This window comes from Sporisorium graminicola, chromosome SGRAM_3 (assembly GCF_005498985.1).
Source record: "Sporisorium graminicola strain CBS 10092 chromosome SGRAM_3, whole genome shotgun sequence".
Classification (NCBI taxonomy): domain Eukaryota; kingdom Fungi; phylum Basidiomycota; class Ustilaginomycetes; order Ustilaginales; family Ustilaginaceae; genus Sporisorium; species Sporisorium graminicola.
Window position 1 is genome coordinate 445,414 of NC_043733.1, and position 23,004 is coordinate 468,417.

The following is a 23,004-nucleotide window of genomic DNA, read 5'->3' on the forward strand; positions in this document are numbered from 1 at the left end:
GTGGGAGTGTTGAGCGCGTAGCCAAAGGTGCTTGGCATTGAGCCTTGTTAGACTTCCTTTTGAAACAGGATGTTGCCGCTCCAAAGATGAATGCGGGCTGTCACTCACTTTTGACTTGCCAAAACGGTTGCGCTTGAGATTTGGGCGCGCCAAGAAGCTGTTTTGGCAGGCGCCGACGAGCGGGTTTGTGTTCATGCATCTCATGCGACACAGCGGGAGTGCCGCGTTTAGTTGCGTGCATGAGACCCTGTTTGTCGCTTGAGTGGCATGGGATGTCGGGCGACTGTCAAGAAGAGCGGAATGCCGGCTGTTGCCTCGGTGCTCGACGCAGTCCTGTTCCCCTTCTGTCTCTCACGTCGCTGACTCACTCTCTTCGTCTCTGTCACCAGAGTCGAGCTCACGATGTGGACACCGTATAATAACGCTGGTTTTGTTCCCCTTCTGTCTCTCACGTCGCTGACTCACTCTCTTCTTCTCTGTCACCAGAGTCGAGCTCACGATGTTGACACCGAATAATAACGCTGTTGCTCTTCTAGCTTCTGCGCTGCTTGCTGCTGCTGCTGCTCAGGTGACAGCGCGGCCAAGCATTCTTCTCTACACAAAGACGGCAGGTTACCGACACGAGTCGATCCCCATCGCCATCCGCACCATCACCTCGCTCGGAAACGGTTCTCTCACTCTGCCTTCCTCTGCCATCGACCCGTCCGTCTCTGCGCTCCGATGGAATACCGTCAATACCGAAGACGAGACGCAGTTCCACAACTTGACCTTCATCTCCCAGTTTGACGCCATCGGATTCGTCAGCACTACCGACCAGGATCCTCCTTTGACTGGCACCGTTCTGGACGACCAAGGCATACGCAACTTTGCCCGCTACATCCAACAAGGAGGTAACTTTTTCGGGATCCACTCTGCTTCCGCCACCTTATTTGGCGCTCCCTTCTACGGTCGACTCGTAGGCGCCTACTTTGACTACCATCCTCAAATCCAGAATGTCACCTTCAAAGCACTCAGTAGCTCCCACCCGTCGACCTCCCGATGGCCCTCACACGGTCTTCGCCTCTATGAAGAGGTCTACAACTTCCGCTCCGATCCTAGAAATCTACCCTCGCCAGCTAACTTGCTCGTGACCAATGCTTCGAGATACGAGGACACTCACGTCAACGCGCAAGGTTTCAGAAACGGCACCAATGGTCCACCGCCTCTTCCACTCGCTTGGTGGAGGCAGGGCAGACTACTTGACACCAACCCTTCCACCGATGCAAGCGTCAGCGGAGAAGGTGGTGCCCACATACAGGCATCCGGAGGTTCTGGCAGGTCGTGGTATACCAGCTTGGGTCACGGCAGCTCGACGTGGCAGCTCGATCTCTTTCGTGGCCACATCGCTGGTGGCATCGGCTGGGTGCTCGGATCGTCCTCCTCGGCCTCTACCCAGAGCAACAGTTCCTCAAGCTCCACTTCCAGCAGCATGACTTCGAGCAGCACCTCGGCTCCATCTGCCAAGAACAGCGCCATTCAGCAGCTTCCACTGCTCAATGTGCTCCCATCTATTGTATTCGTATCCTTCGTCGCTTTGCTTTTGAGCTTCACACCCACTGTACTATAATCGCCAGAATCATGCATTCTGCCCACTGTCCCCTGCATCATCCAGACAATCATTATCATGCGGACAACACACGCATCTAGCTGTACATGCCAAACTAGCAGTCCCCGCCTGTCAAAATCAAGAGACGAAGCCCAGTCCCACACGCCGGTGGTTACCGTGCAATTGTTCTGGTCGCGTCAAGAAGACCAAACCTGAAACGGAGGAGCTCGTCGGTGGGGGTGTCTGTGAATTTGTGCTTGAGTCCTCCACACTAGAATCACGAATCTTGGCAGCACCACACAGCGGTGAATTTTGCGAAGAAAACGGAATCCTCGGCAATCGGCAATGGGGAACACCTTTATTTTTTTGTCTGAGACCTGCAAACCTTGTTCTTCCTTTGACCCACTCCTTCCAGGCCAAGCAAACAGTGCTCAGACTCACACTCCCTCGTCTGTACCGTCAGCGCTCTTGCTGCGACATGGGAAAGAAAGGAAAGACTTCTGCGGGTAAGGCGGCCGCCAAAGCCGCCAAGAAGGAGAAAGCCGAAAAGCAGGCCACCCGCAAACTCACAAAACAAGCAGCAAAGCAAAAGTCCCAGTCAAACACCACCTCCTCGTCCTCCAAACACAATGGAAAGAAAGGCGCTGCAGCTGTCGACGATGACGAAGAGGATCTCGATGCGCTGCTCGCCAGATATCGAGAACAGTGGGAGCAGGAGCATGCCGTATCTGAAGAAAAGGTGGGAGGACCCCCTTCGCGTCGAGCCAATGCTACCTTCACCCCTTGCCCTCTTGGCAACGATCTCTATCTTTTTGGAGGCGAATACTTCAACGGCGAACGAGTTGCTTTCTACCAGGACATGTACCGGTATATACCCGAAAAGAACGAGTGGAGGACATACGCATCCAAGAACCAACCTGGTCCTCGATCCGCGCACCAGGTTGCAGCAACACCGGCGCAGGGTGGCATGCTCTGGCTGTTCGGAGGCGAATTCTCAGGGGCACGTCAAAACGCCTTCCACCACTATCGCGATCTCTGGGCCTTCAGCATCGAGTCGAAAGCATGGGAGCGCATCGACACTAAACTGCGTCCCAGCGCACGCAGTGGTCACCGCATGACCTTCTGGAAACACTACCTCGTCCTCTTTGGCGGCTTCATCGACACGGGCGTCAAGACACAGTACCTGAACGATCTGTGGATCTTTGACACCCAGAACACGTTCAAATGGACCGAGATCAAGCAGAACGACTTGCGTCGTCCACCACCACGCTCCGGCTTTTCCTTCCTCTCGTGTCCCGAAGGGATCGTCCTGCACGGCGGGTACTGCAAAAAGTACGTCAAAGGTCAGCGCACACAAGGTGTTGCGCTGGAGGATACGTGGCTGCTCAAGATGGACGAGGACCTCACCAAGCTCGACTGGGCCAAGAGAAGGAAAGTGGGCTATGCACCCAATCCGGTGCGCAGTGGATGCACCATGGCTCTGTGGCAGTCCAAGAGCATGGGCATTCTCTTTGGCGGTGTCACGGATACCGAGGCGGATGAAGAGACCATGGAGAGTGTCTTCCACAAGGATATGTACGGATATCAGCTGCCAGGTACAGGCAGATGGATCAGTCTCAATCTCAAGCGACCCAAGAAGAAAGCAGGCGCAGGCAGGAGAAAGAAGAAACAGCAACAGCAGCAACAACAGCAACAGCAACAACAACAAGAGCAGAACTACAGGAACGGTTACCACTCGGACGACGACGATGACGAAAATTACGACTCGGACAACGAAAACGGCGACGAGCAAGCCAAAGATCTCGTCGAATCGACCGAGAACCTGCAGGTCCAACCCACTCCACCACCACCATCGACAGCAGCGCCCGCCCCGCCCGAAGACGACGAAGACGACGACCCGGACGACCCACTCAAGACGATCCCACTGGAGCGATACAACGTCATGCTGGCCGTGCAGCGCAACACGCTCTACGTCTACGGCGGCATCTTCGAAGCGGGCAACCGCGAGTACACCTTGGACGATTTCTACACACTCGACCTGTCGAAACTGGAACGCTTCGCCTGTCTGAGAGAGTGTCCCATCGATGCGCTTGAGTGGGGCGAGTCGGAATCCGAAGACGACGGCTCGGACGAGTCTGGTTCGTCTTCCGAGTCCGAGTCCGAATCCGAGTCCGAGGGAGAAGAGGGCGACGAGATTCCCGAAGGCTTTGAGTTTGACGAGGAAGCCAATTCCGACGACGAAGAAGCACGCCGTGCCAAGATGTCGCTTGCGGAGCGCGAGGCGCTCCGAGCCAAAGCGCAGGCTTTCATGGGAGTCTCTTCCGACACGGCGCGCACCGAGCAAGAGATCCTCTCCACCCCGCAACCGGGCGAGAACCTGCGCGCCTTCTACGAACGCACCAAACACCACTGGGCGTCCACCGCGCATATCGAAAGCGACGGCAAATTGCGCGGTAAGGAAATGCGTAAGAAGGGCTTTGCGCTCGCAGACTCGCAGTACCAAGAGTACAAGCCCATCTTGGATGAGATCGAACGCATACGTTCCGAGGCGGGGCTCGATGCCAACGAGGCCGCTGTGACCAAGTCCGGTGGCATCGGTGCTGGCAGTACCGGTGTGGATTCGAGGAACCGTAGGTGAACAGACCCAGGAGAAGACGGAATTCGCTCGAAACAGTTCATTCAACGGTTCAAAACAGCATCCAGTGTGCCCTGTGTGCGTGTCTGTGCGTGAAGTGCTCATGTGATGGGGATCCGGCAATGCTTGATCATACCACCGGCTCAACACAAGACCACATCCAACTGCCTAACTTAGCCACGGACATTCGATTCTGAGGGGTCAAAGAGGGTTCTACAGTTTGTGACGAGCCCCACCGGCGATGTTTGCGAACCGTTTCTGGGGTTCGCCCGAAGCAAAGACGGTTTCCGCGCCCCTCTATGCGACAACGAGCGAAACGATAACTTACGTCAGTATTCCGCATGGCTAGCTTTGACGACTGAGAACCGTGATGACTTACAAGTTCGGCCTGGTTGACGCCATCCACACCAGCATACGCATACGCAGCGTCGCTGAGTAGTTTTTTCGTGTAGAGTAGCGAGAACGCACTTGCATTGGGTGGCAAGAACTTCTCCCTCACATGGCCCAGCACATCGTCCAAGATTGGAGGAGTAGCTAGCTTGTCCTTCGTCCCGTCGAACCCGCTCGGCTTTGTGTACAGGCGCGTGATGAAGCCGCTCTCCTTGAGATCAGTCGCTGTCATCCTGCGACCCTCCAGAAGCGCTTCTGTTGCTCTGCCCAGGCCCATCTTCTGGACGAATGTGACGGAGGTCAGTCCCTCTGCGACGAGGGCGAGCGACATGAAGGGTGTGAAGAGGAAAAAGTCGGAGTAGGCGTAGACGAGGTCGCAGTGGCCCAGGATTGCCGCGGACAGCCCGACCGCTGGGCCGTTGAGCGCGGCGATCAAGATCTTCGGGTGGTTGCGCAGCGCCAGAGCCAGCTTGCCCTGCCCCGCATGCGCGCGCGCAGCGTAGAAGTCTGCAACGACAGCTCTACCCTCCACTGTCGTTGTGTCCGCAGACTCCACGTGCGCCGGTAGCGCGCGAGAGGGGTCCTTCACGTTAGCCCCGGCGGAGAAGTATCGTCCCTTACCCGTAAAGATGGTCACGAGGATGTGCGGTTGCACGGCGATCCACTCGAGACAGTGTGTGATGGTTTTGTAATCGGCCCACCCGAGCGCGTTGAGCTTCTCGGGTGCGTTGAGCATGATCACTGCCACCCGCTGGTCGCAGTTGGGAGGGAAGGAGAGTGCGACGGGAGCAGAGTCTGGTCCAACGGGTGGGTTCGAGGTGAAGGTGGTCGACGACATTGTTGCTTTTGGTCGCAGTAGTGGCGGATGAGGAGGATCTGTGGTGGAGAAGGAGGAGAAGGTTCAAGGTAGACGGAGCGCTCAGAAGTCGCCGTTGCGAGGATGGCTTTAAAGATAATGATGGTTTGTGCTAGAAAGTGCGGGGGAGCGGAGGGGGACCAAGGATCCTCGTGGTCGTGGTCGCCGGCAATTCCAGCCGAACTCGATTACCGGAATCCAGTAGGCACAATAGCCGAATTTTTTAAAATTGCAATTCTACCCCACGTCGACGCGGAATTTATCCGGGCTGACAGCAGCAAACCGAAGCCGCTCTACGGAACGACGTCGTCACAAATCACCCGTGTTTGGGTTCAGTGGAAGCCCGGAACTTCTCTGCGCCTTCTCTTTGGGGCGAGAGTCCTTTTGATCTGTCGACGTCGCTTGATCACCGGAGGACTGCTGAGTGGCGCCGACGGCGACGAGGTGATTCTCGCCATGCGGCTTCTCTTCCGATACTGCCGCTTTGGCGTCATCCTTGGGAGAGCGGGGCGTCGTCTAGTATGTTCGGCATTGACGCAGCTAACGGAAGAGCACACGATCATACACTTTTCAGCAATGATCATGTAATCTACTTCCATCTCTGAGTCTTCTTCGTCCGGCTTTCGGCCGCGTTTGCTGTTGAAATCGTCCTCCAACACCTCTTCTTTGAGTTCATCCACGTCGGCTGCTTCCGCCTGAACGTGAACGAGCGGATCTGTTCCCTCAAATTTGACGCAAGTGCCGGAGGGCTCGGTGAATCGGCGTGCGACTTTTTGTAGGGCGCCACTAAACGCGAAATCGTCGCTGTCAGGTGGGATAGCATTGATCCCGCTGTATTTCGGGGCGAGGGTGGGCGGTTGATTTGCGAGACAAGCGTTGTTTGAAACAAGATGCTCCATCTCAGGTCTGTGTTGCGAAGACGGGATCGAGCGGAGCAATATACGGAGCAGCTGGTCACTTTCGAGAACGGCGACGGAGCTCGAGGCGGATGAGGGGGCGTTGAAATGCATCGATGCTCGCCTGTTCAACTTGAGACTTCTACATAAGAGGGCATGTGATTTTCTACGGGAGGAGAGAAACAGTCGGCGAGAAGGAGCAACGCTTCGTCCGCACTGAGAAGGACAAGCAAGAAGAGAGCAAGCTACAGAGTTAAGCTCTGTGCTTTGCAAAGCGGAAGCAATCAAGGCATTGTCGTTCTCATCCCGCATCTTCCTTGTTCGGGTGCTTCCGCTCTTTGTGTCTCGGTCCGATCGATGACGGCTCGTGTGATTGCACAGCGACACATCTGCTTTAGCCTTTGACAAGGTCTGCGGTTGATGGTCTTCGCCCATCGGCGGAGCGAGTCAAGATGCATTCCTCCGCACACAAAGCTATATAACTTTGCAATTGCTTCTTCGATCTTCGCCTTGGCACCCCATTCTCCTCCTCTAGCAATCTTCCACCAGATTCCCGCGTCCCATCCCCACATCTACGACATTCGGCTATCGACTGTATTTTAACTCGCACCCCTCTGCGCGGCTTCGATCCCTTTCGGAAGCTGAGGTCGACCTTCCCTTCCCACTCGACCGTTCCCACGATGCGGTCAACATCCGCTACCCCACCGCCTCCTCCCCGCACCTCGCCAGCCCAGCCGTTCCAGTTGGGGCAAGACGAGGACGACGACAAAAACGACTTTTCTGTGATCAGCGTGAACATCCGCATACCCAATAGGCAGTTGGGCACCCCCTCGACCAAGCCCGTTGCTACCATCGCAACTTCTCCTTCGCCCAGCAACAAGCGGCGTGCGAGCGCTTCCCACGCCCAGCTCAGGAGCAGCGGCGGCGCTGGGACGCCGGATGAGACGGCGAACGAGTCGGACAAGAAGCGAGGCAAAGAACACGCCGTCCACAAGGACGAGGACGATGAGGGCACGGACGAGCGGCTCATCAGCCGAGAGCTCAGGCTTGGGACGGCGAAGGGCGAGGAGGACAGGAAGGGCGCCGGCTCGACGTGTCCTAGGAAGGTGAGCTCCGTGTAACAGACTGCTATCGATGCCAGTGCGAGTGATGCTGACTCGTGCCGCGCGTGCGATCCTCACTTGCGCGCCGCCCGCAACAGCGAGAACGCAGAGTGTTCACGCTTGAAGAGGACAGACTCATCGTCGAGCAGTAAGTGCCTTGCCTTGTTTCCGGTTCCACGGCGACGGTCCGGCCATCTCGTCTCACACCCGCACGCTTCTTTCCACGATTCCGCATCGACAGCATCATGAATACCTTCGACGCCACCCTGGTGAAAAACGCCACCGGTCGCACCTGGGCCACCGTCATGTATCGCTGTACGTCTTGCTTGCTGCTCATCTGCTCTGCTGTGAAGCAAGCTCGCTCGCTCGCTCGTATGAGAATGCTGACCGATTCGCCTCTGATGCTCATCGGAAACAGTCCGCACCATCCTCAAGACGGCGCTCAAGGGACTTCACGGGGAAGAGCATGCTGTGTTGCCGGGCGACGGATCGTCGGGTTCCATCTTATCGCCCGCCAAACGCTGAAGAGTCAGCGCCGCTTGTCGAAGCAATCTCGGGATCGACCTCGTTGTGCGACAGCGTTGCCATCCTCCTGCTGTCCATCTGAATCAGCGGAGACGGTCGGAGGAGGGGGAGGGGGGTATCTTGTAAACATTGCTTCTTTGTGCGTGTCGAATGTTAAAAAAGACCCTTTTCTGATTCAGAACGTCTGATGACGATGGCGGCGATAGCAATTAAACAAAAAGGGGTGGTCAGCAACTCTCTCTCTCTGCGGCCCGCGCGCATCGGTATCGGACTTACCTTCTTATGAATGATATCCGGATCCTCATTGTACTCCTCTGCACTGACCCACATTCGCCTAAACGTGCTCAGCCCGGCCAAGATACTCCCGCCGATCCAGGTCGAGTACTTCCTCTCGGGCGGGGCGAAGATCTTGATCTTCATCTCCCTCACCGCCAGCTTCTTCACTTCTGCCAGCATGCGGTCGCCGAACCCTTGCGTCAACGTCGTCCCGCCGCTGAGCACGATGTTGCTAAACAAGTTCTTGCGCAGATCCAGATCGGTGCGGTTGATCGAGTCCACCACCACCTGGTGGATGCCAGGGAATTCGTGGCCTATGAGTTCCGGGTTGAACAGGATCTCTGGCGCGCGGAAGCGCTCGGCGCCCAGACGGAGCGTGTTGCCGTCCGGCAGCTTGAACTCTTCGTGCTCCTTGATGTCCTTTTCCTCCTTGGTCGGGTTGAGTGCGACGTAGCACGTTTTCTCTTTGATGATGCGCACGAGTTCTTTCTCTGCCGACGTGTGCAGGTGGTAGCCAGCTTTGCGGAGGTGTGTCTGCAGACTCTCGGTGACATCGCGACCGGCGACGTCGACTCTACGTATCGCGTTGGGCATGCTGAACCCCTCGTACACGGGCACGGCATGCGTGACGCCGTCGCCCGAATCGAGCACAATCCCCGTCGTCCTTCCGGACGAGTACAAGCTTAGCACGGCCTGGATCGACGTGAACAGCGCAGGGACGTTAAAAGTCTCGAAGAAGATCTGCGCGGCCATATCGCGGTTGCTGCGCGGGTTGAGCGGAGCCTCGGTGAGCAGCACGGGGTGCTCTTCGGACTGCGTGTCGAGTTCGTCCGAGTAGACGTGGTTCCAGATGCGTTCCATGTCCTCCCAGTCCGTGACAATGCCGTGTTCCATAGGATATTGGATCTTGAGCAGCCCGCGCAGCTCTTGTGCCTTGCGCCCAATGAACAGGTCGCCTTCGATCGCCCCTGCCATGACGCGCGGGTGCTTGGGTCGCCCGACAAAGCTGGGGAAGAAGCACTTGGGCGCATCCTGCCCCGCAAAGCCTGCCTTGATCGAGCCCGAGCCGTTGTCGATCACCACTGGTTGGTTGGTGAGCACATCGTCAAACTCGTTGCCCGCCATTGCTGCTGTCGCTGTGAAAGAGAATGTGAGTCAGAATAGTCGATCCGATGCTGCAACGTGGCCGGCGCTTTGAGCTGTGCGAAGTGCTGTAGATGTGCTGCAGTGCTGGTGATGGCGAGGTCTAGTGCTGAGTTAGCGCGCGGGAGTGTGACGAATGCGGTTGATGGTGATGAGTAGGGAGACGACACGATTCTGCGTGTGAATGTGGTGGTGGGAAAGCAGCAAGGAAAAGCCGAAAGCGCAACCAAAGCGCGCTTTGGCTGTTTCCAAGGGAAAAAAGTGTTGCTTTGCAGCGAGCGTCTCGCAGGGGTATTGTTCACCCATCTGCCGCGCGCATTGACACACACACACACACAGAGCGCGTAACCTCGACGACGATCCTTCCGAATTCCGAGATATCACTCGCTCACTCTCGCACAGACGATGTCACTCATTCGTTCAATCCAACATCTTCGCAACAATGCGTCAGATTACTTAGCAATGCTACTGCTACTCACTGCAGATTGACAAAACAGCCACCATCCACCAGCACCGAGCTGCCCGTCATGAACTGCGCCAGATCCGACGCCAAGAACACCACCGGCCCCGCCACGTCCTCGGGCCTTCCTAGCCTCTTCAACGGATGCCTCTCGATCATCCTCCTCCTCTTGTCCCCGTCCTTCAAATCATCCGCATTGATCGCAGTCTCGATCGTGCCCGGCAGCACACTATTACACCGAATGCCCAAGGGCCCTAATCCGATCGCAGCCGACTCCATCATACTCTTCAGACCCGCCTTGGTCGGCGTGTAGTGGCTCTGAAACTCACCCCCGACCAGCGCTGAGATGCTGGCGATCGCAACGATCGACCCGCCTCTCGGGATCTGGCGCGCCATCAACCGTGCCGCTGCCTGCGTGGCAAAAAAGGCTCCGTTGAGGTTGACGTCTTGCACCTGACGCCACGTGGACGCTTCCATCTCGAGGAAGCCCATAAATGGGCAGATGCCCGCGTTCGAGATGAACACATCCAGCCTTCCGAATGCCGTTTCGGCGGCGTTGGCGATGCTCTGGCCGACCGCTGCGTCGGAAATGTCTCCAGAGACGAGGATGGCATCGGCACCGAGTGCGCTGAGTTCGGTTTGAAGCGAGTGGGCTTCGGTCGTGGTGTCGGCATCGCCGAGGTAGTGGATGACGATGCCTTTGGCTCCGTGTGCAGCGCAGGCGAGCGCGCACGCACGTCCGATGCCACGCGAAGCGCCTGTGATGGCAACAATCTTTCCAGGTAGCAGGTTGCTGCCCGCAATGCCCGGGTTGTTTGTCGAGCTCATTCTGTCTCGGTATATCGCTGTGATCCTTCAAGACTCTTTGATCGCAGCCTGTTCGAGTACAGCGATCTCAGTATGATCCCTCGTATGTCGCATACGATGAGCCAAGACCACCTTTCCTGCTTGATTCCAAACAAACTCTCCGCCCAGTTGCTTGAAATCGCCGCCCTTGAAAATCAAAGATCCAGACTTGAACGTCTCCGCTACGCTGCTGACCAGGTTGGTCAACACACTCGTCTGATGATGCGAGCCCAGAATTTCCTTACTGCTGCTGCCCAGCTCCAAGTTTCTCCTAGTCACGCCAAGTGCGTGGTACAGCTCGAGCTTCGGGTCGGCGTAAAATTCGAACGGCGGGCTGCCGACTTGCTGTTTGTAGTGCTCTACGCCTTCCGGTTGGCCTGGTCCGACAACTACCAGCAGAACGCGCGATGGATCAATTAGCGTGCTGGAATGGGAGAGGGCACGGACGAACTCTTTGCACATTCCACAGTGGAAGTGGCGCGTGAAGACGAGTACCAGAGCTAGGTTCTGTTGGTGCGCTCGGTCGAGGAGGGATGAGAAGGGGACGCGGGTGTGGTTGCTGGTGAAGATGTGGACTGCGCGTGCGGCGGAGAGCTGGTCGGCTGTCGGCAGGGCGTCGTCTTGTGTGTGCGGGTCGTGGTCGACGGAAGACATGGTCCGAAGAGCAGAGGTTGGCAAAGGGCACCACGTAAAGGGGGAAGCAAGAGGTTGGTCGATGTGTTTGTTCTACGCGGATGGGAACCGCGCTTGCATGACGCAGCAAAAGCACCACACGCAGCACAATTTTGTATCGATGTGGGGGTGCACAGCTGTGAAAATCACGCCCAGTGTTAAGATTCTGCGCTTGCTTTGGTCTCATCTCGTGCAGCTTCAGATCTCGATCTCGAACGCAATCACACGGAAACGGTCGCGGTCGCGGCTATCATATCAGATTGCATGAAGGAGCTCTTGTCTAGTGGATCGGCGAAAACTCCAAAGGCTGGACAACGGCAGAGATCGAGAGCATGTCAGTATCAGACCGTCACAAAGCAATCTATTGGGCCAATTGCGACAACGTACCGTCCGTGGCTGCCTCCAAGCCAGCCAGTCGCTCGTCTCGGTGGGCAACAGGCCCATGCTCCAGCACTTGTACAATCCCACCGCGATACCTGCCAGCTGACACAAGACGAACAGCAACTTGGGCAGCAGCAGGCTCTGTCCCGGCGAAGAAAGTCGATCGAAGGCTGCCGAGCCGCAACGTCAACACCATATTGAGCGAAGAAAGAGAGTCAGCAAAGTTGAGGTCTTAGATGCGGGTAGTGACAGAGGAAAGGCTGGACTTACAGCTGTTCATAGAGGCGATGCCTCTGAGCGGGCCGGTGATGAGCATGCCGACCGCCATCATGCTGAAGATCTGCACGCCCGATCCGGACATGTACAGCATGATGGCGTTCATCGGCAGCGACTTGGCGGGCGAATAGGCCAGCTCCCACGCTTTGGCCATTTTGAGTGCGGCTGGATCAGCGCGCTGGGCAGCCGCGGCCGACGCTGCCGACGCTTTCGCCTTGGACTGCTTCTGATGTTGGTTGTTTTCGGCAGAACGAGAAGCAAGGGTTGAGTCAAAGCCATCGAAAGAGGTTGCGAACAGGTTTCTGGGAATCGGAAGCTCACCTTGCTGACAGCATCTGGGTCTGTAAAGCCGATAGGATCTGGCAAGTCTTGTGCTTTCGATCTGTTGTCCGTTGGAGCGATCAAGAGCGCAGATGGTTAAGAAGCGGTCGAAACTTTGGTTTGCAATGGCGTGCAGCGGCGATACTCACTTTGATGTACCGGCATAGTTGACTCGGAACGCCGAGAGCGGCTGTGGTTGTGGCTTTGTCGTGTTCACCATTGTTTGCGAGGGGGCTGGTGTCGTCGTCGGATGGAGGAAGATCTTGAGAAGAGGGTTCATCCTTGTTGCGAGGTCAGTGCGCGTCTGCGTGTTTCATGACGAATTTCTCGCCCGACTTAGAACTTGGAAAGTCGACCTAACATGTTTGACACTTTCTTCAACCAAACGCCGCTCCTCCATTCTTCAACAACGTACAGCGAACTCGACTACCTCACACTCAAAAGGTCTTCTCTTCGCAGCGCAGCTACTTCTGATATATTGGAGAACTCAGCATGACCAGACCGCGTAAGGACACCATCGCTGCAGGATCATTGCTTGTTTGGCTTCTTTTGTATTGTTCGAAAAGAGACGTCGACGTCAAAGCAGAAAAAAACTACATGGTTCCGAATCATGTTACGCCTCTCAAGCAGCAACAGCCTTGGCAGCCTGGTGAGTGACCTTGGAGGCGATCGACTCGGAGGCGTGAGCACCATTAAGACGGGCAACCTCGGCCTTGCGCTCCTTGAGCAGCGCCTCAGGATCGGCGCCCAAGTCACCGGCGTCAGCGTAGGCATCGAGGCCCACGCCGTCGCCGCGGCCGATCTTCTTGACGTAGGCCTTGTGCACGGCGAGCGACTTGATGAACTCGTCTTCCGAGATGTCGTTAGCAAACACACACGTGCCCAGTGGCTTGGCGAGCACAAAGCGCTGCAGACCGTCACGTGTCTTCTTGATGGCCTCGTTGCCCTCGAGGATCAGCTGGTCCGTCAACAAGGGGTGGTCGACCGAGAGTCCCACGCTGGCGGCGAGGCCGAACCACTCGTCGCGGTCCGCGTCGGTGATGTAGCCGCGCATGTGCGCAAGAGTGACGGACCAGGCCATGTCGATAGTAACGGCGTGGCCGTGGCGGAGAGGCGGGAAGGGAGCAAGCTCAAGCGTGGGCGAGATCGAGTGGCCGTTGGCAATCACTCGGTCCAGACCAATCTCGTGCAGGTTGGGTGACTCGAGGTCGAGCATGCCCTTGATCGCGTTGCGGCAGATCGTGTCCGCAGCCTCCTTGAGCTCCTTAGCCCCTGGACCCGTGGCATTGCGCCCGTACGCAGTGTTGACCAGGTCCTCACCGTACTTGACCAGCAGACCCCACGTGTACTTATCCGTACAGTGCAGGATCTTGATCAGCTCAGCAGTGCCGTTACGTGTCTGGCCGATGGGCAGCGTCTTGAGGAAGTCAAAGTCGAGGAACGTGTGCATGGGAGCGTGGTAGGCACCCAGACGGTTCTTGAGCTTCTTGTGGTTGATGCCCACCTTGATCGAGATGGCAGCGTCGATCAGAGCAATCAGCGTGGTGCCTACTCGGATGTAGTTGGTGCTTCGGCGGTAAGAGGCACAGGCGTATCCGAGCACATCCGAGGCGAGACCACCCCCGACGACAAGTACTGGCTCCTTGCGAATCAGACCAAAGTTGTCCATGGCATCGACAAAGCCGAGCATGGTGTCCATGGTCTTGTGCAGCTCACCGCCCTTGAAGACGTGGAGAGTGGGCTTGATGTTGTGGGCGTTGAAGTCTGTGGGCAGAAAGACGTACACGGGTCTGTGTGAGTTAGTGTCTTGCTAAACAGAGCATGGTAACACACAAGCAACGCAGACGAAGGTCAACTTACAGGCCTTGATCGAAGAGCCGTACAGCTCGTTGAGATTCTCGTCGAGAACGCAGAGGACACGACCCCACTTCTGGTAGTACGAGGCAAGGTCCTCCTTCTTCTGGTCGAAGACGTTGTCAACGAACGAGTAAGTGTACTTGAGGTCCTCGTAGCCCTGGATGCTGTATCCCGGGCCAGTAGCGTTCGAGGTAGCAGGCACCTCGGTCACGGTTGCCCGCATGTCGGAAGAAATAGCACCACCGCAACAAGCCATTTTGTCGAATGTTGTGTAAAGAGGATTAAGGGGAAGAAAACTAATAGGGAGATGCGGTTGAGCGAATGTGACAGTGTCTAGCACACGAGGGTAGTCAATCGAGACGGGAGAGTTGAAGCTCGGAAAGGAGAGTGACTAGATGGTGGGGGAACCAAAGAAGACAAAAGATCTTCAACCACTCGTCTTTATACAGTCGGATGGGACAGGGTGGCATGAGAGGCTCAAGCTGTTCTTCTTGAGGCATTGACAGATGTCTGTAGTGAGCAACGGCTCAAGTGGAGGCAGTAGGACAGGCAGAACGTACTGTATCTTGCCGGAAGGTGATGCCGACGGGGCTGTTCGAGGCACTCGGCCAGTGTGTCGGACTCCTGACACCACTCTCTATGAGTGAGATGTGTAAGCTAGTATTCGCCTAAAGCAAGCAGGAACCCCTGCAGGCCTGTGGTGAACTGGCACGTTGAGGCGTCGGCGCTCCAGCATGATGGGGGGTGGGGGGTGGCACAACGCAGAGTGGCTTCGAGAGTTGCTGCAAAGAAACAACGGAAGGCACTTGAACAGAGGGCGGGGGTAACAGGGTAGCTTCGACCGCGGCTGAAGTGAAAAAAAGGCGACGGCGTAGAGCACGCGGAGCACATAAGCAGAGGGTGCGGATCGACAGAGCGGATGGAGGTGGACTGGGGCAGACTCGATGGCGAATACGAAGTTTTTCCAGCTCGAGAGTAGCTGTCGAACAGGGCCGTGCACGGGACCGAACCCTAACTCGGGAGGAAGAGCGAGAGGATCGTCCAGACTGGCTGATGTTCACGTTGCCTCTCGACAAGCACCTGGCAACAGAATGGACAAACGAGAGAGGCCAACAAGCCACCGAAGATCTGTTAATGTTTTTACCCCAAAGGGCCGAACAAACAAGCTTGAGGGGCGTAAAGAGAGACAGAGAGACAGAGAGCGAACTGCAAAACCTGACCAGAGGTGTATGCAGTGCTTACCCAAGGACGCGATCGTACCTCTTTGCCCTGCCAACCAGCGGAACCTTACTTGTCAAACAGCCACAGTTTGCTTCAACGTTCGTCCCGACATGGTTCGTCGCCCCTCTCCGCCTTTGCTCGCTGGACGGTGTGGTTTCAGACCAAGCGCTCTCGACAATGCCTTGCTGGGTGAGTTGCAAACACTCTGCTGTGCCAGCCCGCGCGCTCTCGAGGCTGCTTGTGGAATCAATTGTTACAGCTCAACACTGTCCAACGGAAGCCGAACAGAATACAGAGGAGAAGCTGTGCACGGCAGGTGGCTTTGCTATGGTAAGGATGTTGCTGCTGTGCCTTGCGATCCTTGACGAGGGTCTCGGCAACAGAAAATAGTGGCAGCGCCTTAGTAAGGCCGGCAGCGGATTCAGGGTCCTTGTGTGAGGTCCACATGAGCAGGGGCAGGCGATGCAGGGTTCCCGGACAGTCTTGGACATTGAGCCTCAATCTGTGCTAAGTCCCGGATAGAGATTCCATGGGTCGGTCGGTCATCTTTGGGGGCGTGTCATCTTTGGGGGCGTGCACTTCTGTCCCTGGAGCAGCACCGATACATACACCTCGTTCTTCCAATGGCGGGGCTGGGCGCATCAGCAGTGCCGATGGATCTTGAACGTGCTTTTGCTGTCTGCCCCCACCACGCTCAACGCAGAGCCAGTCAGCAAGCCAGCAAGCAAGCCAGCCACTCTGGCATACAAGGACAGATCGACAGCGACCATCCTGGCGTAGGGGAATGGGAGGTTGAAGCCCGAGTGGATTCAAGTTGCCGATCTGCGCTTGCAGCTGGCTCACGCAAGCAAAGGGCACGGCTCTGGGTCACCAAGCCAGTGTGCTGCAGTACTTCGCCACTTGGACTCTGTCCGTTTTTAATATTTAACTAATCTTCATACTGTAAAGAAATTGGAAAATTATTTGATGTCGCAATTTTCGACGTGGGCGATTTGACGTGAGGATTTGTGCTCTGCAAGGACATTCCTCCAGGTTCAAGTCAGGCAGAGAGCAGGGCGTAGCGGCGTAGAGCAACAGGACATCGAACCTGGCTGGGCATGAGAAGAAAGCAAGCGAGAATGGCCCGCTCAGCTAAAGCCACAAGGAAAACGAGTACAAAGTGATCGTGACGCAGTGTCGTGAACGAGAGAAGGCCTCTGGCAATGTGCTCGACCAGGCTCATTCGGTGTTTGTGTGTGATACATTGCGACGGGTTGCATTTCCAAGTGTCACTTCCTGTGTTGCGGGCCTTGTGCCGCCGATGGCAAAGTCGGAACACATGACCTCTTTCGTTCTGTTGGTGTCTCGTTGCTTTCACAGCCTTGCAGCTTCGCCTTGTAGGCGTTGCATCCTTCAATACCTTCCTCTATCACCTGAATCATTCGCCCTTGAAGGCCGGCAAACATTGAACCACTTGTACAGACAAGACCATAACAAGATACGGTGGAGGCAAGCGGAGTAAAGGAACCAGACAAGGGTCCAACGGTTGGGTGCTTGCATGCAGCGTGCAGATTCGGTGAGCGCCGTGCATCATCGAACAGCTTGTCGGGCGTCTTGTTGATTCTCCTGTCCCATCCACTCATCGTTCCACCGTTGGCTAGCTCACGACACGGGCCATGTCTCAGTCCCACATCGAGAAGATCCGGTTCCAACAATAGAAGCATAACAGCGTGGGCTCAGAGCGTGCAAAACTGCTAAGCACGCGACGATCCGGGCCGTGCGCGTCGTCGACTTCTGGTCGCACTTGACCTGCCCTCGAAGTCCCGGGTAGTCCGGCTGCGACATTATCAACGACAGGACACGCCTGTAACCCTTAGTTTGCTCGACATGGCGCAAGATTCCATTGACCGGGTCAACCAAGCGGGCGTCTTGCGTGCGCAGCTTTCTGTCCCCTAGGCTTGCAGTGCAACCTTTGAGTTTGGCGAACAGAGCGTGATTCAGCTTTGCAGGCAGCTGCGGGCCAACGCCGTGGAGCGGTGGAAGACGACATCTGTGCGGGTGTCTCTGTTTGACAGCCGACGCGCCTGTGCGATCTGGATTAGGAAAGCATGCAGAAATGGACAGCAGCCTTTCCCCACGTTTTTGTTTTTTTGTTTTCTTTTTCTTTGAAATACAGGAAAAGCGACGCCGACGCCGCCTTACGGCTCACGGCAGTCCTCCAATTGTGCATCCTCAACCAAGGAAGTGCGAGTGGCGCATTCGAGCCCGTTCGCCGCATCTCATTGCGCAAAGTCTAGGTGCGACGTTGCGTGCGAGAAGGGCGGTGGACAACGTGACAACCGCTCCTACCTTGGCACCGGAGGTACGGACTCCGGGCCAATTCCCACCGCAGATCCCCCATGCTCGCGAAACCGGGACGATGTTCTCCTCGAAGCGGTCCCCTGCATGTCGCAAAATGTAGGAGCGGAACGATTCAGACCACGTTAAACGTGCAGAAGAGCTTGCCTGCGTCGTATGCAGTTGACCATCGAAAAGAGCAGCCGCCAAGCCTAACCTCGCTTGGCACCTTGGGTGACGCCGTTGAAGCACCTTGATCAGGGACTATGCTTCTGGCGTGACAGGTCAACACCGATGCATTCCTCGATCAAATGTCGCGGCAATGGCTTCACAGAGTGCGCATGTTTCCTGGAATTTCTTTACCTGGCCAACTTTTTTGTTTTGCTTTCTTCTTGTGATTTCTTTATTTAACTTGGCAGCGTCGCGACGATAAGAAGCCTACTCGCTAGAGTGTTATCAGATGAAGGACGACGAGCCAGCGGTCTCAGCTTCTTCTTCCGCCGTTAGCAGATATCCACTGATCCACTGCCACCTTCTGTCTCTTGACAATCTGAAGCGCCTCATCGTTGTCATACACATCATACCATCCGGGAGCCTCATGCGGCGGGTCGCCCGCCCACCACATGCCAAACTGGTTCTGTCTTTGCGACTCTGGTCTGTAGGTGCCACCGTAACTCCAGGGTGCCGAGCCGACGAAGCCACCCTTGCGGCTCTTGAAGCTATTCACGGCTAGACCGATGATGTGCGCAAAGTAATTGTCCTTGTTGCTCGTTGTTGCTTTGCTGGCGTACTGGTACTCGCCGGCCTGGACGTTGTTCTGCCAGTTGTCGCGTGCCATGCCGAACTCCTCGAGCAACACGGGTTTGCCCACCTCGCTCGCCCACCGCGAGGCGTTGCCCATAAACTGCGTCGCAAACTGCTTGGCCGCTTCCAGGTTGGCCGAGGACGAGTTGAGCATATCATACACCCCCCAGTTTTGGACCCAGCAGTGGACCGTGCCGTAGTCGATGTTGCGTGGCGAGTGGACGGCCTTCCAGTACCATTCGCCCTGCTTGCCCTCGAAGCCGGTCGTGATGAGCTGGCGCGGTGCGAGCGTGCGGATGTAGGTCGAGATGCGGTCGACCCAGCCGAGCAGCGGGTCCGAGGGGTTCGGCGAGTACTGCAGGTGGTAGGGGCCAGAGTACGAGGCTTGGTTGGCCGGCTGGGGCTCGTTGGCAAGCTGCCACGTCATGATGGTTGCGTCGTTCTTGTACAGCCTGCCGTTGACCGTGTTTCTGCGGTTGATGACTTTGGAGATATGCGCCTTGAACAGCTTCTCGGCGTTGCGGTCTGTATAGATGCGGTTGCCGTAGGCAGCGTAGTCGGCCCAGCTGCCTGTGGTCGTGTAGCTCCCCCACCCTCTACCCGGTGCTCCACTCCTCTGTGGTGGAGCACTGAAGTTCCACGACGGCGGGTAGCTATACTGCTCATTCCCATTCGCCCAACTGACATACTGTGCAAATCCTCCGCTCCACTGCCACTGATCATTCAGCGTCAGCGTCGCGCGCATTCCGCGCTTGCCCATCTCTGCCAAACATCGATCCAGCCCGACCCAGACTTTGTCGTTGTACACGCCCGGCGACGGTTGCAGCGCCGGTTTCATGCGGAAAGGTTGCGGGGTTGGGCTTCCTTCCGAGCTCGCCATGATGCGCAGGTGGTTGACCCCGGCCGCGGCGAGCTGGTCGAGCTCGGTGAGGAAGCGATGATGGTCACCGCCGGCATTGGTGTCGGCAGCGAGGTTCATGCACGACCAGTAGTTGATGCCGGTGAGATAGTGCAGCTTGTTCGAAGAGTCGCGGAGGCGCAGCTTGTCGACGTGGATAAAGTCGTTCGCTGCGATGGGGGAAGCGCGACGCGAGAGTGTGTCCTCGCATGCCACGTTGGACAGAAGAGCGAGCACTGCCAGAGAGGTCGCTGTTATCATCGTAGGCACCTTCATTGTCGACGCTTGGCTTCTGTGGACGTTGGTTGAAAGGAGCGCGACCCTCTCCGCTCTACGAACGAGGAGGTGTTTATATTTATTCCAAGCCTAACGCGACGGCCGACCTTATTCATGCGTCCTAGAAGTTTATATTCTAATTATCCCTGGATTTGGCCCCGCCAGCAGGTGCACGGGATCAAGACCCTGTTGCTCCGACCCATTCCCGAGCGGAACCTTCTTTGTACGCGTCGACGTCGGTAACCAGAAGACAATTTCTTAAGCGAGGAACGCATCCTTCTGCCTTTCCTCCACACCCCAGTTCCAACGTTCGCGCCGCCCAGCACTTCGGAGCACCTCAAACCTCACCTCACCTCGCCTCGCACCAAGACCTTCGACTCGGTATTACCAGAGTCGCACAGCCTTGTCGACGTGGGGAGAGATCAACGACGCTCGCCCACAGGGTTGCGTCCTTTCGTGTTGCTTTCACTTAGCCGAGAAACACAGAAATTCACCGGCAAAGCTTCTTCAACACCCTTCCCCACATTCTTGCGAGCGTACCACACACGCACACCAGCCAGTTCACACTTTTTTTTTTTGCAACGAAACCGGCTTCATTCAAAAGGTCAAAAGTCGCCGATATCGTCGTCCGAGAGAAACAGCTTTTCCTCTCGTTCCTCCTCCTGCTTGCTCGTGTCCTTGACCTGCTTTCGTTTCCGATCCGACTGCACCTCGTCGTCGTCTTCACCCGCGACGCCGGTTTCGTGCTCGTCCAAGAACCTAGATGCCATATCTGCGACTCCGGCATGTTCGAAGCGCATTCTCGCCAGCTCGTTGATTTTATCGTCGAACTCTGATGGTCGTATCTTGGCGAGCAGAGGCAAGATCTCGGTGACCAGCGTCACTGGATCACTTCGGAATAGAGTTGTGTGCCGGGCTTCGTCGCCCAGACCTGCATCTGTCTTCTCTATCGCATCGTCGGAACCCGCCGAGACGAAAGCGGGATGAGTGAACTTGGTCCTCTTCAACCTTCCTCCCGCCGCGTCTTCCCTGTCGATCCTCCCCGCCCCTCCCGCCGATCTCGTCAAGGATGCCTTGACATCCTCCATATCTTGCAGCATGACCCTAAAATTCTTCTGCACATCCCACCAAGTCGCTTTGCCCAATTTCTGTCCACTTCGAGGAACAGGACTCGGCAGACGCAGCAGCGTGCCCCTCGTAGACAGCAAAAATGCGTAGTAGGCCGAGAGCGACGAATGTCGATACTGCTCATGCAGCGGTGTGAGCACGTCAGCGGTGCTGAAAAACTCGAGGATGGCTTCGCACTGCTCGACTTCAGTGCAGAACTGCGGGAAGTTCTGATGCAGGTAGAGTTGGAAGACGGAGGAATCGACGGGTAAGTCTGCCCAGAGCTGGTCGGGCTCAACGCGCGAAGGCCGCCGGTCGAGGTGCGACATGTATTCCGGTAGCTGGCAGAAGCTGTCTTGTTCGGAGGGCGATTGAACGATAGCCTGCATGGCACGCTTCAAGCGTTCTTTGAGCTGGTTGCTGTCGTCTCGGCCATCACCGTCGATGTCTTGATCGCTGTCGAGATCGCTATTAGCGGCGGCTCTCGCTGTTGAACCTTCATTGCCAGGATCGCCTTCGCGCTTGTTGTACAGCACTCTACCCAGAGCGTGGAAAAGCGCCAAAGAGCTCTCCCTACCCGAAACCAAGGGCATCATCTTTCGCATCGCCCTGCTTATATCTTGCGTCTTCTTCGCACCCCTTTCTTTGACAATCATCTCGAAGTGTTTGCTGCCTGCGCCGACGAATTGGAGACAGTTGACGGCGGCGCGGAGATCGCCATTGGAATCTTCAGCGATCATCTGAAGCAGCTGCAGCCATATCTTGGACGCGGTCTTGCTGGTTGTGGAGGTGGCTCGATCGATGGCCCTCTTGAGACCTTTGAGAACAATGGTAGGTGCGACAGGATTGAATCGGATCTCGGTGTAGGCGGGGTGCTTTCGTATGGTTTCGCCGAGAGCACTGCGGGTGTCCATGATGGAAGCAATTCTATCGCGCCACGTGTTCCCGGAAGAAGAGTCGCCCGACCATCGGTCTTGATCCTCCCTAGGCGTGCTCTCCGTCACGACCAGGACGATGGGCACATTGGGGAACCCATGCGCCGTGAGCTGGATCGATTGTTGCATGTGCTGTTCAATCGAGGCTTGGAAGAGCTGCTTTGTGGGCAAATGGTGCAGATTAGGCAATTCTTCCAACAAGATCACTCTGCGTCGATTGGCACGTGGAGCGGAGTCAAGCGTAAGCGATGAACTCGAGGCATCGTCATCCGAAGCGTGCAGTTCCAAGGTCGGGAACCTGGCGGCTTTCGAGAGAAAGTCGGCAAAGCGTTCGATGAAAGATGCCCCTGGATTGTCCGGGTCGAAGGAAGGCTGATCATGGTGCCACTCGAGAATGTCGAAGTCGAGATCTTGGTGGGAGGCGAGTGCACGAATGGTAGCTGATTTACCTGCTCCTGCTGGACCGGTCAATGCAAGCACCTTGTGATATCGGGACACCAGCGCCTTACTGGAAAAGGCCTCTTGGATCCAAGTGCGCACTTGGGCTACCTTTTTGGGATGGACTGCCAACTCATCGCCAGTGTGAGGTGCGAGTCTTTCGGACCAGAGACTGTCCGCATCGTAATCGGTCGCTCCTGAGCTGTTGGCGGGGTCCTCATTTCGATCGCCGATGGAATTATGCTGCCTCTGCTTGCCCTTGTGCGCAGCAGAAGTGTGGGTAGAAGGCGGCGGTAGTGAGGTCGACGAAGCGGCGAGAGGTAATCCAAAAGAAGGCGTGCTACTGAGCGGTCTGGATGCGAACGGGCGCGCTGCGGAGGAGGATGAGCTGGTAGAATGAAAAGAAAAGTCGAGCTTGTTCTGTTTGAGTTTGGTAGTCTTGTTGGAGGTGGAGGAGGAAGAAGCGTTCGAGCTATTGGAGAGAGTGCGCTGGAATGATCGAGTCGACTTGGGAGGCATGCTGAATTAGCTATGCGATCCCCGTCGGTGACATGGACATCGAAGAGAGAGAGAGAGAGCGAGAGAGGAAGAGAGAGCAAGAATGCCCAAGCTACACTGCGCTTGTTGCGCTCTTCTTGCCCTGCTCAGCAGTATCGTGGTCGAGTGATTGAGCAAAAGAGTCGACCTTGGAGCATTGTTTGTGGTGTGCCACGCACGGAATAGCCGAAAAAGTGGAGAGAGTTGTTGCTGTTGCTGTAGGCTGAGTCGGCCGGCTGTGCCATTTTGA

At 56.4% G+C, this 23,004-nt stretch overlaps 11 protein-coding genes across 11 annotated transcripts; 3 read left to right on the forward strand and 8 right to left on the reverse strand.

Moving 5' to 3' along the window:
• Window positions 1–499: 499 nt before the first annotated feature.
• EX895_004386 (uncharacterized protein) lies at window positions 500–1,606 on the forward strand (the record flags this gene model as incomplete). Its single annotated transcript, XM_029884981.1, has 1 exon — window positions 500–1,606. One exon carries the CDS (start codon window positions 500–502, stop codon window positions 1,604–1,606), a length of 1,107 nt encoding a protein of 368 aa, XP_029738731.1.
• A 457-nt stretch (window positions 1,607–2,063) lies between these two features.
• EX895_004387 (uncharacterized protein) lies at window positions 2,064–4,223 on the forward strand (the record flags this gene model as incomplete). The annotated part of the gene is made up of 1 exon (XM_029884982.1): window positions 2,064–4,223. One exon carries the CDS (start codon window positions 2,064–2,066, stop codon window positions 4,221–4,223), a length of 2,160 nt encoding a protein of 719 aa, XP_029738732.1.
• A 210-nt stretch (window positions 4,224–4,433) lies between these two features.
• Window positions 4,434–5,448, reverse strand: EX895_004388 (uncharacterized protein; the record flags this gene model as incomplete). The annotated part of the gene is made up of 2 exons (XM_029884983.1): window positions 4,434–4,517; window positions 4,600–5,448. The coding sequence occupies 2 exons, from the start codon at window positions 5,446–5,448 to the stop codon at window positions 4,434–4,436; spliced, it is 933 nt and encodes a 310-aa protein (XP_029738733.1).
• Window positions 5,449–7,042: 1,594 nt separating this feature from the next.
• EX895_004389 (uncharacterized protein) lies at window positions 7,043–7,990 on the forward strand (the record flags this gene model as incomplete). The annotated part of the gene is made up of 4 exons (XM_029884984.1): window positions 7,043–7,468; window positions 7,564–7,613; window positions 7,707–7,780; window positions 7,884–7,990. The coding sequence occupies 4 exons, from the start codon at window positions 7,043–7,045 to the stop codon at window positions 7,988–7,990; spliced, it is 657 nt and encodes a 218-aa protein (XP_029738734.1).
• A 175-nt stretch (window positions 7,991–8,165) lies between these two features.
• On the reverse strand, window positions 8,166–9,391 carry EX895_004390 (uncharacterized protein; the record flags this gene model as incomplete). The annotated part of the gene is made up of 2 exons (XM_029884985.1): window positions 8,166–8,174; window positions 8,267–9,391. 2 exons carry the CDS (start codon window positions 9,389–9,391, stop codon window positions 8,166–8,168), a joined length of 1,134 nt encoding a protein of 377 aa, XP_029738735.1.
• Window positions 9,392–9,884: 493 nt separating this feature from the next.
• Window positions 9,885–10,697, reverse strand: EX895_004391 (uncharacterized protein; the record flags this gene model as incomplete). Its single annotated transcript, XM_029884986.1, has 1 exon — window positions 9,885–10,697. The coding sequence occupies one exon, from the start codon at window positions 10,695–10,697 to the stop codon at window positions 9,885–9,887; it is 813 nt and encodes a 270-aa protein (XP_029738736.1).
• Window positions 10,698–10,724: 27 nt separating this feature from the next.
• EX895_004392 (uncharacterized protein) lies at window positions 10,725–11,369 on the reverse strand (the record flags this gene model as incomplete). Its single annotated transcript, XM_029884987.1, has 1 exon — window positions 10,725–11,369. One exon carries the CDS (start codon window positions 11,367–11,369, stop codon window positions 10,725–10,727), a length of 645 nt encoding a protein of 214 aa, XP_029738737.1.
• A 298-nt stretch (window positions 11,370–11,667) lies between these two features.
• On the reverse strand, window positions 11,668–12,585 carry EX895_004393 (uncharacterized protein; the record flags this gene model as incomplete). Its single annotated transcript, XM_029884988.1, has 5 exons — window positions 11,668–11,694; window positions 11,775–11,938; window positions 12,039–12,270; window positions 12,366–12,426; window positions 12,515–12,585. The coding sequence occupies 5 exons, from the start codon at window positions 12,583–12,585 to the stop codon at window positions 11,668–11,670; spliced, it is 555 nt and encodes a 184-aa protein (XP_029738738.1).
• A 402-nt stretch (window positions 12,586–12,987) lies between these two features.
• On the reverse strand, window positions 12,988–14,478 carry EX895_004394 (uncharacterized protein; the record flags this gene model as incomplete). Its single annotated transcript, XM_029884989.1, has 2 exons — window positions 12,988–14,129; window positions 14,226–14,478. 2 exons carry the CDS (start codon window positions 14,476–14,478, stop codon window positions 12,988–12,990), a joined length of 1,395 nt encoding a protein of 464 aa, XP_029738739.1.
• Window positions 14,479–18,243: 3,765 nt separating this feature from the next.
• Window positions 18,244–19,737, reverse strand: EX895_004395 (uncharacterized protein; the record flags this gene model as incomplete). The annotated part of the gene is made up of 1 exon (XM_029884990.1): window positions 18,244–19,737. One exon carries the CDS (start codon window positions 19,735–19,737, stop codon window positions 18,244–18,246), a length of 1,494 nt encoding a protein of 497 aa, XP_029738740.1.
• Window positions 19,738–20,342: 605 nt separating this feature from the next.
• Window positions 20,343–22,736, reverse strand: EX895_004396 (uncharacterized protein; the record flags this gene model as incomplete). Its single annotated transcript, XM_029884991.1, has 1 exon — window positions 20,343–22,736. One exon carries the CDS (start codon window positions 22,734–22,736, stop codon window positions 20,343–20,345), a length of 2,394 nt encoding a protein of 797 aa, XP_029738741.1.
• Window positions 22,737–23,004: the final 268 nt, after the last annotated feature.